The 15,507-nt window shown below is 36.1% G+C and overlaps 1 protein-coding gene across 2 annotated transcripts in view; it reads right to left on the reverse strand.

Moving 5' to 3' along the window:
- Positions 1-1,787: 1,787 nt before the first annotated feature.
- RAB6A (RAB6A, member RAS oncogene family) overlaps positions 1,788-15,507 on the reverse strand; it is a 77,232-nt gene continuing 63,512 nt past the window's right edge. For both annotated transcript variants that reach the window (XM_032426895.1, XM_032426894.1), the window contains exons 7-8: positions 5,033-5,099; positions 1,788-3,806 (exon numbers count right to left, since the gene is read on the reverse strand). In XM_032426895.1, the coding sequence (XP_032282786.1) occupies positions 3,742-3,806; positions 5,033-5,099 (132 nt within the window). In that variant the 3' untranslated portion in view covers positions 1,788-3,741. The remainder of the gene's footprint in view (positions 3,807-5,032; positions 5,100-15,507) is intronic.

Raw genomic sequence — 15,507 nt, forward strand, 5'->3', positions numbered from 1 at the left:
TGTCAGCTCCTTACTACGTGGGCCTCTCCACAGGCAGCTCACAACAGAGCAGATTGCTGCACTGAGGCAAATGAGTCAGAAAGATTGACAAAACAAGTGTTTTTCATAACACAATCTTCAAAGTGACATCTTATTGTTTTTGCTGTATTCTATTCCTTAGAAGCAAGTTATCAGGTCCACCCTATACTGAGAGGAAAAGGACTGTACAAAGGCATGAAATCCAGGAGGCAGGGATCAGGAACCATTTTAGAAGCTGCATTCACAAGATATGCAGATGATTATCATAAATACTATCTTCATTTTCAGTACTTGAGGTTCTTCTTGTTTTATCTTGCTGGAATTGCTACCAGATGTTGTTATGTATACTATTATCCTCTTAATCTTTTCTATTTCTTTGCTTTCTAGGGAAAGAGCTCCTCATTTTAATGTTCTCATTAATCAGTGGAATGTAGTCTACCATTGATCGCATGTGTTCTTTATTTCAACTATTGTATTTTTCACACTTAATAGTTATATTTATTTTATGATTCTTGTTCCATATTGCTAATATCTTCTCTAAAATTTTTGGTCTTTTCATATATTTCTGCTTCAGATGATATTCACTTTTTCTTTTGAGACAGTTTCAGCCAACTATTCTGGCTTGTGGGTCCAAATTCTCCTGGGGGTATGTGTTACAAGTCTGGGAAGGTATACTGGGCAAGGGTCAAAGACCAGAATGTCAAGTGTTTTAGGAAGGGAGGGGACAACAGTGGGACAGAGTTGCAGGAACCACAAAACCACATGTAATTGCTCCCATTCAGTCACATCCCACTAAACCACACTGTTTTTTTAGAAAGACTTACCTTTAAACTAATCTGGGAAGCAGCAGCTCTTGTAGGAGGCAGCGACCTAGATTACAGACCACTAACTGAAGTTTTTAAAGGGAAGGGTTAAGAGAGTGAGTGAAAGGTCTAAGGCAGGCAGGTCATTCCCCCCCCCTGTTTCATCAACTCCTCATTTATCAGGGATTTTACACGGCCCTGATATTTTACCCCTGTGGACCCTGTACCAGTAGTCTGACCTGTGGCCTCCCTTTCTGTAAGGGAAACAGCTATCATTTGTGCCAAGGCAAAGTTGGCCCTTTACAGTAAATATTTTTGGCTTTTGGGGCAATAAGGTCTGTCACAACTATTCAACTCCACCTTTGTAGTGAGTTCCAATAAAACCTAACTTAAAAACACGAAGCAGGATGGATTTCGTGGGAGGGCAGTAGTTTGCTGTCCCTGTCTCTAGGACAAAGTGGGTTAGGAGGAGGCAAAAGCAGAACATAAACCAAGTTTCTTCATATATTATATTACTGCCTCCACCAGTGGCCCTGTCTTTCAAGTTGTAGCCACTCTCCCTCACTCTGAACAGTTGAAACCCCCGGGGTTTCTTATTATTGTTGTTTTGTTATTTTTCTGGATTTCAAGTTCCCTTTACAGTTCTAAGGAGGAAGTAGGAAACTCATGCTAATTTACTACCTTGGCAGGAATAGAAAACCAAGTCAGTAATTGTTTTCGTTTGTGTTTTATTTATATATTTTTGGCAGCAAAATTGTTTATTAAAAAAAAATCTGGACTATGAACACACTTCACTGCTTCAGTTGAAGAACCCCAAGCCAAATAAAAGGACCAATATTAAAAAGCAGCATAACTGGTTACTGTTTTATAGATACATAAAAAGAGTCAAACACTACAGTGTAGGAAGACAATCACCCCCATGTCAGAAATCACAACTTCTTCCAAATAAAGAATATGACCCATCTGCCATATTGAATTGATATTTATTTCAGGACATGCCATGTCAAAATGAAACAAAAGAGTCAACCCTCGCCTTTAACAATAATATCGTATTATATAAAAGCACTTTACAACTCCATCCCATCTTTGAGTATAAGTTAGTGGTATGTGGGCTAATGATTATCTGAAAGCATTTCTCTATTCAGACCCATAATCCAAGTGCTCTCTGAATATTACAAGGTGACAGTAAGTGGGAATTGGAGAAGGAAGAGGAAAGAGAGGGGAATAAGGTTCTCCCAGTTAAGGGTTTTGTTGCAATGAGGGGATGAAGAAGTATGAATTATTTTTTGTTGTCTTTTCATCTTTATACTGTGTTAAGTAATGCTTACAACGTAAATTCAGCAGGCTTTTCCTGAGCTGTAACTCAGAAATTTTCTTCCTGCAAACAATGTATTTACAAATGTGTTTATTAACTTACACAGCAATCTCACAATAACTAGTAAAGATTAAAATGGTGCACTCCTAGTATATTTGTTTACCGTGTTTTAAGGGAAATATATATTGCCATGGTGATGAAGCTCTAAACAGACTGGACAAAACATCTAAAAATTGAAAGTAGTTTTAAAAAAAGAAGGCAAAGAAATAAATATCACCAAAGAAAAGAGATTAATTTTAGCTTCAATATAAAACTAAATCACTGGTTAATTACCAAACTATACAGACCTAATAAAAAGCAAAACCAACATTAAAAAAAAAAAGCTAAAAAATAAGGCATAAATCTGCATAATATTGAGTTTTATTTCCATTCTCGCCTTTCCCTCTTCTATGTATGCTTTTCCAGATCTGCCTCTAGGGGCTTATAAGAAACCTGTTTCTATTTTCAATTTGACCTCAAATGTCCTGAGCAAAGTATTTGCTATTCTGTTGAGGATTCTTTTGTTGGTAAACTTTAGATATCATTGTTTCTACTGGTTATTGTAGTTTTGATCAAGGTGCCAAGTTTAAATTCTTCCACTGGTTCTTCTTAAAGGAATTTGATTTCTATAGTGCCTTGCCTACATAGCATTTTTTGAAGAAAGAAAACCCAAGAGAAATCTATTGCTTACAAAAGTTTTCTTCTTTTTTTTTTTTAAACAAAGAGAATAACTTTATCTTGACAATTTTAAATCCTGGGAGAAATAGTTCAGAGAAGAATTCAGTATTAAAAACATGTTCTGAAGCACTGTTACCCTTCTCTCCCAGAGACTAACATGTGAAAGTGTCATCTATTTGGTCTGAAACACATTTTATGTTCACTTAACTTGTTAAGTACTCAGTGTGTTCATTAGGACTCATTTTGAAGATGCAACAGAACCCTTGTCTTATTCAAGCACTGCCTACCATAATAGTTGAGTTTTGACCTCAAATAAAGTCTAAGTAATTTATATCACTGCTCAATAATAATTTTGGACATTCTGGCCCAAGGTTCGAGCAAGTGGTATCGCTAAATTTGAAGGATCCAATGGGCTTGGACTGACTGCTGCTTTGTCATACCTCGTCTGTTTTTAGGGAGAGAGAGAAAGAATAGGGAATGCAGTAAGGGAGAGGTGAGAAAAGCAGAGAGATCGAGTAGGTAGGCAAGTGCTGCTATGAACAACTGTTCCTTAACCAAACCATATACTGTTAAAATTTCCATCATTTTAAAGTACATTATCATAACATTGAAAAGGAAAAAAAAAAGTTGAGAAAATGTATCTAATTTTTAAAGTGGAATATGTTGGAATCATTTGGCTTTTTGTAAAATATAAATAATGAAGACACTGACTTTTTTGTGCTTGTGAAGCTAATAGATCATCTCCACGAGACAGGCAGCAATGATGAATTGCAATACGTTATTACTGAAGGGAAAAGGTTCAAGCCAATATTCACACTGCAGTCAATGAAAGAGTAAGGGGGCCAAAGCAGTGAGCTTCTGGAGAAAAGTTAAAGATGCCATGGGGGATTAGCAGGAGCAGCCTCCTTCACTGACTGGTTGCTCCTGAGGCTTTTCCAGTTTTATGTCAATCACTGAAACAAAAGTTAAGGAGCTATAAATGGGAAAGTACAATTCCAATTCTGCCGAACACTGACATCTCTTGCAAGCCCTTTCAATTCCTATTGGTTTCAGAGTGGATACAACCATTATTTCCTATATAGCTAGTTCACTGTACGAGGTGCTCAAATGAAATAAACTCACCTATATCTACTATATGCAACAAGGGTCAGAATAAGGTTAAGCCCTATTCATGGGAATCTGTTCTAAGGAAATTACAGGAGCAAGAAACCAGATGAAAGATGATGCTCCTTACAGGATTATCTATAATAAAAATCTGAAAATAGCCTACAAAAAGAGTTCTAGCAAAGGAAGAGAATTTAATAGATGATGGGACTTCAACTCTGTAGAACATATTATCCTATTAAAAGTAATAAAGGCTTAGAAAACATAAAACATTTAGCAGTGGGAAAAGCTGAACACAAAGTGCTATGAATTCTATGGCTTAATAAAAATGTATACGGAAAAACACTAAAGGTAAATATAAAACAATTAAAATATTAAAATTAAAAATCCTTTAAAATAACTATTATTAGATGTGCTTCATTATGCCCTGTTTCTGAAAGCAGAGGCCACAATAAAACTCCAGACTGAGTTATTTCCTGCCTGTGCCAAGCAGAAAGCTTGAATGTTAGAAAAAGCAAGGGAGGAAAATATGATATATATTGTAGGGAAAAAGCCCAGAGCCAACAGGACTCAAAATTAAAAGGCAGAAGGCTTGGATTCTAAGTTTCCTGTTCATTAAAAATCAAGCAAGTAGGGGTGCCTGGGTGGCTCAGTTGTTTAAGCGACTGCCTTCGGCTCAGGTCATGATCCCAGGGTCCTAGGATCGAGCCCCGCCATTGGGCTCCCTGCTCAACAGGGGGCCTGTTTCTCCCTCTCCCTCTGCTGCTCCCGCTGCTTGTGCTCTCCTGCTCTCTCTGCCAAATAAATAAATAAATAAATAAAATAAAATCTTAAAAAAAAAAATCAAGCAAGTAAACAAACACAAACCTTCTCATTGATTAATTGTTGTGAGCAGCAGGCCGCAAAGGGTACATGTGAACTACCAGATCTCTTTGCCATAGAAAACCTTGGAGCTTCTATGATCCTAAGCCATTAATTCCTGGCTGTAAAAGGCAATAGCATAATCCTTAGCCAACCAAGTGGAGCTCTAAAGACTAGTTAACAATAAAATTTTCTGATGAAACAAAAAGGATACTGTCTTCTCTGCTTCTGTCCTGTGTGCTTTCCATTCCAGGCAAAGCCGCTGCAACACGTCGAAAGAGCTGTGGAGAAAAGAAATGTGATAATTGGAAGGGAAAATTTAGCAAATGGTATCAAGTGGAAGTGGATGACCACTAGATGGTAAGCTAAAAGATATGGCTTCTGGATTATTTCTCACTTAGACCTTAGCATAATGAAAGCATACTAAAATGTCTATTTATTTTATAAGTAATCTATATGCTGTATGCCATATACAAAGAGGTATAAAGATATGATCCTTACTTTCTAACTGGTGAGATCAGACATGAACAAACAGCTAAGAAATAAGCAGCAAAAATGTGATTTGAGTCATAAAAACCTACTATAACAATTCAGAGTAAGGACAGAAGATTGCTCATTTAGGAAAACTGTATAAAGTGGCATTCCTATCTTTCATAAACAGTTAGTTTCTGAAGTCAGTAATATATAGTAAAAGTCAGTCTAGTCAAAATTACCCTGGGTAATTCCTTAGGAAATCACTATGTTAGAGACCAACACACCACCTCTCAAATCCAATGCAGATGGCTTTTCCTCCATCAATAGAAAAAGTACCAGTGGAAGTAGTTGGCTTGTGTCTGAGGTATGACTTATGAAAAGTTTCTTTAAACAGAGAATCACACTCAAGGACGAGATGGTCACTTTGAGAGGCATGTGGGAACAGAAAATGACCGAAGGAATAACAGACGCATAGCCCCTATTATGTGTCCAGTACTAGGCATATACTCACTGGGTAGAATGGCAGGTGAAATTGGCTGATTATTTCAATCATTTCTCTTTTTGGCATGCAGTATAAAATTCCTAAAAGTTAAATGCACGTGTGATATAACTCCCTTGTACTAAATACCTGCTTGTTTGAGTCACTGTCTCAGGTTCTCTAGGGACAGAGAAATGAACAAGATGTAGCTTTTTAATTCAAGGGAGCTTGCAGTCTGGTAAGGGAGACAGATGCAAACAATTCATTATGTTATAGTGTGATAAGTGCCATAAACCAAGGAAATACAAAATGATATGAGAACACAGATATAAGAAGGCCCTTCTCAGGACACTGGGAAAAATTCTTTAGGTGGTGACATTTCAGCTGGGATTTAAAGGCAGTTTAAAAATTTCACTTGGCTGAAAAACATATTATGTAAAAGTGCTCGGAACTTAAGTGCTTCACAAATGTTGCTGAGGTAAAATGAGAAGGAACAGAAACAATAGAAGATCTACTGAAAACTAGAACTCTACATAATCTGTTTAGGGAAAGGAATATAGAAAAGGAGCAAATTTTTATCTGTAGGCAGTAGCCTGGTGGGGTAGGATTAGGGAAGATTTGAGAAAAAGTGTAATTGTTTTGGTTCTATAAAGTTTAGTAGCATTTTAGAGATGTATCAAAGTTAGTCATTAGCTTCAATATTCTTTTCCCTTGTCCTTGAAACTACTGAAATCAGAAATGTGCTGACTATACATTATGGCTAGATGCCTAAGTGTTAAAATTACTAAAGCCAAGATTGAATATCACTATTATAGAATGAATTTCTGGGATGCACAGTGCCCATTTGTATCCCATCTGGGACACAGTGCCACATTTGTCACTACTAGACAATCAAATGCCCAAACCATGTTCAGAGAAAAGCACAAGGTATAGTCAGTTTAGGTAGTCCAGACTGGCTAGAGTACAAAATATATAAAAGGATTATAAAGAAGCTCTATATATTAAAGGCCAGATTAAGAAAGACCTGGAAAGGAGACAAACTTTGTCCTATGGGCAAAGGAAGGCATTAAAGACAACAGTTGCATTAGGACTTTTATCGGTGATTCTAATTGTTTTACTATGGCTACAAAGATCTACAAATCACATATTGAAAGTGCTTTAAATATAGGGCAGAATGGCAAAAAGCTAAAAACTAAAAGGTGAAGTGTGAAGTTTATATTCTGGGCAGGCCACTTAGGTGACAGGTCATCTTTCTGTTTCTCAGTTTTCTCATCTGTAAAATGGGCTTAAAATAATAGTATACTTAACTGACTAGATTATTGTGAAAATTAAGGGAGATCATGAGGTAAACTGCTTAGAACCGATCTGTTATACAGAAAGTCTGTAATAAACAGTAGCTCTATTTCTACTAAAGACTAGTCATAACTCATGGTCCTGTGGGCTAGGGGAAAAGAAAATTTTTCCAAATGTTATGAAATGGAATGAATTATAGGACTGTAACAAGATGCCAATAGGTGTAACATTCTGCTTTAAGAAGCTATTTAAAACTGTTGGGAAAGGTGTGGGGGTTGGGAAAAACCTTCTGAAAATATTAGGGCAGAACTGAAATGTTCTTAACTTAAGAATATCTAGAAATCTTCCCAAGATCTCATAGTTTGCTTCTGACATTAAATATTTATTAAACTGTTTAAAAATGCACCATCTTCAGCTCTTAAGGATATCAAAGTTTATTATAGGCTAGCTTAAAAATGGAGGCATCGGGAAGGTTTGTTTACTTTCTGTGAAAATGGAATAAAATGGTTTACAAGTTTTGATGCTTTAAAAAAAGTACATAAAGAGGTCTTTCAGAGATGGTATTGTTATATTTTTACCTACCTATTCTCATAATATAACACAGTATTTAATGTGTTTCTAGAAAGAATATAAAATTCTAATCAAGAAACTGTAGTACTAACTATCCCATTATTATAGCTTTGCTTTGTAACCTCAAGGATATTAATTTCCCTAATCTTTAGATTCTTCCTAATAAAAAGGGGGCTATAGTTGTGAAGTTCAACTTATTTTTACCTTTGAAAGTAATCAGAAATATTTTAGGGATGTTTCCTTGAATGGTTATGTGTGAAGTCCTTCCCTCTATACCAGTGGTTCTCAATACCTTCCATGCATCAGAATTACCCAGAAAACTAAAAGCAAACAATACCAGATACTTGGGTCCCACGTGCAAAGATAGATTTAACTAACTTGGGGTGGGGCGGGGCCCTTAGTGTTTCATTAAAAGATCTCTGTATGATTCTAATGTGCTGCCATGGTTAAAGACCTATGCTGTAACACTAATTTAAAGTAATCAAAAAGCTAATACTGAGTGCTTACTTTGTCAGAATCTTCACGTTTTCTCATTTTAATCCTCACAGTAACTTGTGAGGAAGATATTAATACCCTCATTTTATAGAAATCTAAGGCTAAAAAGAGTATGTACCATATACCAAATAAATAGCAGAACTGAGATTTCAAAGTTCATATTTTTTTCTACTACCTTATACTGCTTAGTATAAATGGAAGTTTTTTCTAGATGGAAAAGCACCGTGGAAAGGCCTGTGTGAAGAAACAGCTAACAATCCTGGGTAAGAGGAATTTGCTTTGTGAAATACTATTACACACACACAAATCACAGACATAAAAACTTAATCCATTTTCTTAGGACTTAAACATTTTATCTATAGCTTTAACCAGTGTATTTGAAAAACTTGGTGTTCCCTCAAAATATTTCAATTAGAGTAAAGGAATCAACGCCACTAACCGAAACTCAACCCAGGACACCCTAAAATGAGCCAAGTAAAAGTTTTACAAAAAGCAAAGTTCTATCCTTACAGAAATATATGTAAGACAGGAAGGAAAAGACCCTAGGGGATTAAGTTGTTTTAAATAATCATTAGAGGAAAATCCATTTCTTAAATACCAATGATACACTAACAGAGGCTTCTGCTTTATTAGAACACAGATAACTAAGATGGGGCTTCCCTTGATCATCCTATCTATATGTAATATTATTCATTTCTTCAATAAATATACCTCGTGACAGCACTGATTTTACATCCCAATTTCTGTGGATCTTACTGTCTCTGTAGTATTGGCTAAGCATTTATCATGTATTACTTACCCTTTACTACATAATTTTCATGAGAATGTGACTCTTCTCAACTATATCATAAGCTTTTTAGAAATTAAGAATCATATTTTACATAACTTTAAATTCTCCAAAGAAACCACAATGGTCTTACAGACTGTAGGTAATTGATACTTGTGAATTAAGGAACATGATAAAAGTGTAAGATGAAGAAGTGTTATGAGCCAAGAACTATGGCAGACATGGGATATAATGGTGTAGAAAAGTCACTATCCCTACCAATGCTTAAAGTACATATGCTTCTCAGCAGGTATAACATAATTTACACACACACGTGCATGTATGCACAACCCCACTGTATGTATGTAAGCTTTCATTGATCTGTTAGTACTGATGTACATCAGCTATCACTAATTTTCTTTCAAACAAATCTTTTTCTTCTGACAAGCACTGATGATTTTAGAAGTTAAAGATCAAGAAGTGTTTCTCTTCTTTTCCCGTTTGCCAGTACTGTAAAATTAGAGAATATAATAAGAAAGGTGACATCCACACACTTAATACTTCACTAAAAGAGTGTATTAATTCTCAGATGAAAAGTCAGATGAAGCCTTAACTAATTACCTTCTCATTACCATTTCCTTCAGCAATTTAAGCACCATACCACTTTCACAAAAGAAAGCAGTATTACTGCATTTTAAAAAACAGAAAAATAAGGGTTAAAATATTTACCACAGGCTATCTGTTTTTTGTGTGTGTATGTGTGTGTGTTTTAAGATTTATCCATTTTAGAGAGAGAGAGAACAGGGGGAAGGGCAGAGAAAGGAGGAGAGAATCCTCAAGCAGATTCCCTGCTGAGTGCAGAGCCCAATATGGGGACTTATTTCAGGACACTGAGATCATGACCTGGGCTGAAATCAAGGGTTGGATGCTTAACTGACTGATCCACCAAGGTGCCCACATAGGCTACTTTGTTATGAAATATTGAATGGAATGAAAAATATTACTTAAATATCCTATATAATATAAATGATCATGCTAAGTATTATTACTTATTATAGTTCTAGCCCTGATAGCATTTTTATTTAAAAAAAAAAACTGTAACAATATTTTTTAAGACATACACCGGGTTTTAGAGTTAAGTGCTTATACAAGATTAAAGAGCAGAGGGGTTAAGCACAGAACATTTTTAAATAAGAAAAAATAGCAGTACTGGTCAGGAATAAATTTGTTTTATTTTAAGCCAAAATTTTTAGGCATTAAGGCCCAATCATAGTCAGAATTGCATGAGCTCAGAATGTCTGAACCATAGTCAGACATTAATGATGCATAATTAATGAACTCTCCTAGAATTGTTTAAAAAGTACATAGGGCAATACAGAAAGTCCATTTTCAGCTTTTATTACGTATATTATAATCCAGTATATAAGGGAGTAGGGAGAAGGAATCCAATTAGCAAATTAGCAGAAAGCTAGAAAACATCTATGTGGAAAATACAACTGGAAGGTACCTTTAATACTGATAAACACATCTATACAAAAAGACTACCATGTAATTTCCAGTGAAAGCACATGATGATTTTGTCAAATAAAATGAGTACAATGCACAATCATCAAAAGTAATTGTGCTTTGCAAACATATACGGCTGAACAAACATATGCAATGCTTACTTAATAGGCATGTAAGACTGTGATTCCCAATGTTTTCCAAGACAATGACTGGATTATGAAATTTACCTGGTAAATTTCTGAATACCAACACCATTTCTGAATTGTGACTGACCTACAATAAAAATCTCAGAAGGGGTCTGAGATTATTTCTTCATAGTAATTTCTGTTAATATGTGGTACTTATTGAATATATAATTTAAGTCAAAAATCCACTTATTTTAATGCTAGATAAATAACATACAGAACTCAGGAATAAATTGACCTTCCATGTTAGAAAAACCTAAGTATGTACATGCTAAATAGTCTCAGTTGTTACATTTATCAGATATTTTAAGTTTTACCCCCATAAATTTTTTTTAAGATTTATTTATTTATTTATTGGGGGGGGAGCTCATGCAAACAGAGGGGAGAGGGAGAGAGAATATCCAGCAGACTCCTCACTGAGCAAGGAGCCAGATGCAAGGCTCAATCCCACGACTCTGAGATCATGACCTAAGCCAAAATCAAGAGTCAGTATCAACCAACTGAGCCATCCAGGCGCCCCTACCCCCCACAAGTTTAGTATCACCTCCAGTTTGGGTAATAGCAGACTAACTTGTATAGGACTAACACTCTTGCAGATGGCAATTATTAACTCCGGACAAACTGTAAAAAACAATTATCTGAAGGCTCTCAAGAGCAACACAAAGCAGATACAAATTAGGGAGAATTCAACACTGGGAAGAAGGGAACCCACACTCACTGGGTGAGATCCATGTTTATACAGGTGTTCCCAAGAGCCATTCCTAGCCTGTGCAATATGATGTGGCCAGAACTCATGCAAAAAACTCGAGTTTTAAAGTTTTGCAGTGTCAGTGGACTGCTAGTGTGGCTGGACTGAGGAAGGAAATAACTAAGGAGGAAGCCAAGAGGAGGGACCCTAAGTTCTACACATAAATTTCCTGCAAATCTCAACTGACTTTTCAATGGTACATATATAGGAGAGACTGCAAGAAGCCCATCTGAAAACAACAGCTAGAAGGCTGGAAGAAATGAGCAGAGATTTCAGTTACTCCCTGCTCCAGGGATACACTTTAGAGTCTGAATCCCACCAAGACAGAAAAGCTTGATAAATACCTCAGGCTTCCTACAGATCCACCCAAACAAAACATAACATCAAGACTCCACAAGTTCAAGGTGATCAGCCAGCAATATAACAACCTGCCATAATAAAACTCAGCATTTTGCAGAGAAAAATAATAGAAATCAGAGTCGCTATGTATTATATACAACAATGAGCATACAACCAAAGATGGCTAGACACATGAAGAAACAGGAAAATTTAACCTAGAGGCAAGAGAAAAATAGCCAATAGAAACAGACTCAGAGATGACTCAGATGTTGGATTAGCAGACAACAATTTCAAGGCAACTATTATAGATATGTTCAAGGACTTGAAGGTAACAATGCCACAATGATCAGATGGGGTACTCCAACAGAGAAATGGAAACTTAAATGGAAACATCTAGGACTGAGTACAATATCTGAAATGATAATTCACTGGATGGACTTAATAGCAGTTTGGATATAGGAGAAAAAGGACTGGTGAACCTGAAGACACATCAATAATATTATCCAATCTTAAAAAAGAGTACAAAAAGGATAAAAAAACAAGAGGCGCTTTAGTGACCATGGGAACTATCAAACCATTTAACAGATGTGCCATTGGAATTCCAGAAGAAGAGTTAAGAAGAAAATGAGGGAGGAAAAATACTTTAAGATAACACATTACATATAGAGAACATACAAATTAGAGCTCACTACTCATTAGAAACAATGGAAGCCAGAAGACAATGAAACTGCATCTTTACAGTATTGGAAGAAAAATATCTGTGAACCCCAAATTCAATAACTAACAAAAACGTTCTTCAAAAATTTTTCTTCAAATGGTCTTTTGGGCTATGTGAAAGCCAGGCAAATTCATCACTAGGAGATGTCAATAAGAAACAATAAAGAAAGTTATTTAGGGTAAAGGGAAATAATACCAGATGAAACTCATATCTGTAAGAAGAAATGAAGAGCAATGGAAATGGTAAATATATGGGTAAACAGAAAAAGCTGTCCTTTTTCTTAATTACTGTTTAAAGCAAAAATTAGGGATGCCTGGGTGGCTCAGTCGTTGGGCGTCTGCCTTCAGCTCGGGTCGTGATCCCGGGGTCCTGGGATTGAGCCCCACATCGGGCTCCCTGCTCGGCGGGAGGACTGCTTCTCCCTCTCCCACTCCCCCTGCTTGTGTTCCCTCTCTCGCTGTGTCTCTGTCGCTGTGTCTCTCTCTGTCAAATAAATAAATAAAATCTTAAAAAAAAAAAAATTTAAAACATCTATTACGGGGTTCATAATGTATGTAAATATCAAATATGTGACAACAATAACACAAAGCAAAAGTGCACAGGTACAAAGGATGAAATGGTATATTAACTCTAGTTTAATCCCTCGAGCAACCACTAAAAAAGTTATGAGGTTTAGCTAAAAAGAGTTCAAAAAATAATATAAAAATACTTGCTTAAACTAAAAATGACAGACAAGCAGATAACAAAGAGCAAATGACAGACATGAACCCAACTACATCAATAATTACATTAAATATAAATAAACCAAACACTCCAATTAAAAAGCAGAGATTTTCAGACTGGAATTTAAAAAACAGTGAGATCCAACTAGATGCCATCTAACAGTGACCTACTTTACAAGGAAAAAGATATACCAAGCAAACAATAAGAAATAAGAGAACTGGTGTGGCTATATTAAGATCAGATAAAGACGTGGAAACAAGGAGTATTATCAGAGATAAAAAGGAACTTTTCTTAACACACACAAAAAAACCCAAAAACAAACAAAAAAACCCACAATGCATTAGGAAGACAATAACAATCCTAAATATGTATGTGCTCAATAACAGAACTTCCAAACACATGAAGTAAAGCTGACAGAACTAAATGGCAAAACAGGCAAATACAAATGTTGTAGATTTTAATACCTCCCTTCTCAGTAACTGATAGAACTACAGACAAAAAATTAGTAAGACTATTTAAGATATGAACAATGCTATCAACTATCTTGATATAACTGATATTTATAAAACATTATACCTGACAACTATACAAAAAAATTGTCTTCCAGTGGAACATTCACCAACACAGGCCATATGCTAGGCCATAACACAAATCTCAATAAATTATGAATGACTAAAATGTTACATAGTATAGTCTCTGACCACAACAGAATTAAATTGGAAGCTGTAACAGTAAGAGATCTAGAAATGTCCCAACTATTTGGAAATTAAATAACATATTTCTATATCTTCACTGATGTAGTCATTACATCTACATAAACATTTATCAAAATTCATCTAAACGTAAATTAAGATGTGTACATTTCACTGTACATAAATATTTACCTCAATAAAATAATGGGAAAAAAGTTCAATGTTAGCTGAATTCAAAGAAACTCAAGAGGTAGGAGTATCTATGTCTAAATTGCAGTGAAAATACTGAAGTATAATTCCTCATGTAACCTAGATTCTCTAAGCTTGTTCAGTCTGTCTTGGAAAATTCTTAAGATAGTCAACCTCATTAAATAGATTTTTTTCTTACAGCATAACATGGTAGCTCTAAGTTTCTGCTCAAAAGATACAGCATATTATTCTTTTTTTTTATTAAAGATTTTATTTATTTATTTGACAGAGAGACATAGCGAGAGAGGGAACACAAGCAAGGGGAGTAGGAGTGGGAGAGGGAGAAACAGGCTTCCTGCAGAGCAGGGAGCCCGATGTGGGGCTCGATCCCAGGACCCTGGGATCATGACCTGAGCCAAAGGCAGACGCTTAACGACTGAGCCAACCAGGTGCCCCAAAAGATACAGCATATTATTCTTCCATTCAACAAACATTTATTGAGTTCAGTATGGTAGGAGGCAGAAGTAACAAAAAACTTCTATATTAAAAGAAAGAAGGGGTGCTACATCAATAATTAGGAAAGGCACTCGATCTAATTTGATTATGTCTGAACTGAGTTTTTAATTACAAATATCAGAGAAGAAACTATTTTGGAAGAGGGACAGTAACATACAATGGAAATATGGGAACACAGTAAACCTGGGGGACTTTAAGCAGTGTAGTACAGGTATACAGTGGCCAAAGATCAAGATTTTGAGCAGGAGGGCATAGCATACGAAGGGCTTTGTTTAAAATTCAGGATAAAATTCATAAGTAACCTGATTAAATCTGCATTTTAAAACAATAACTAATAGCAAGATGGAGGATAATCTAAAGTGGGGCAAGATTTAAGGCAGATTATCAGTTAATAAACTATGGTAGCAGGCAAGGCAATACACAACAGGGCCTAATAGAGCAGAATCAACAAGAGTAGGTATCTTAAAAAAAAAAAAAAAAGATTTTATTTATTTATTTCACAGAGAGAGAGAGAGCACAAGCAGGGGGAGCAGCAGAGGGAGAGGGAGAAGAAGACTTCCTGCTGAGCAGGGAGCCCAACCCGGGGCTCACTCCCAAGACCCCAGGATCATGACAGGAGCCAAAGAAGATGCCCAACCGACTGAACGACCAGGCGCGCCCTGTGAAGACACATATTGGCACCAGAATACATAATATTTAATTCCTCATGTACGAATTTGGCTTCTACATAAGACTGAGCCTTTTAAATGTAGGAAGTCTGTCTTTTGTATCTAGCAGGGATTAGAGAATTAATAGTTGTTTTTTTTTTTTTTTTTTTTTTAAAGATTTTATTTATTTTTTTTACAGAGAGAGACATAGCGAGAGCAGGAACACAAGCAGGGGGAGTGGGAGAGGGAGAAGCAGGCTTCCGCAGAGCAGGGAGCCCGATGCGGGACTCGATCCCAGGACCCTGGGATCATGACCTGAGCCGAAGGCAGACGTTTAACGACTGAGCCAC

Source organism: Phoca vitulina, unplaced genomic scaffold (assembly GCF_004348235.1).
Source record: "Phoca vitulina isolate PV1807 unplaced genomic scaffold, GSC_HSeal_1.0 scaffold36, whole genome shotgun sequence".
In the NCBI taxonomy this organism is placed as follows: domain Eukaryota; kingdom Metazoa; phylum Chordata; class Mammalia; order Carnivora; family Phocidae; genus Phoca; species Phoca vitulina.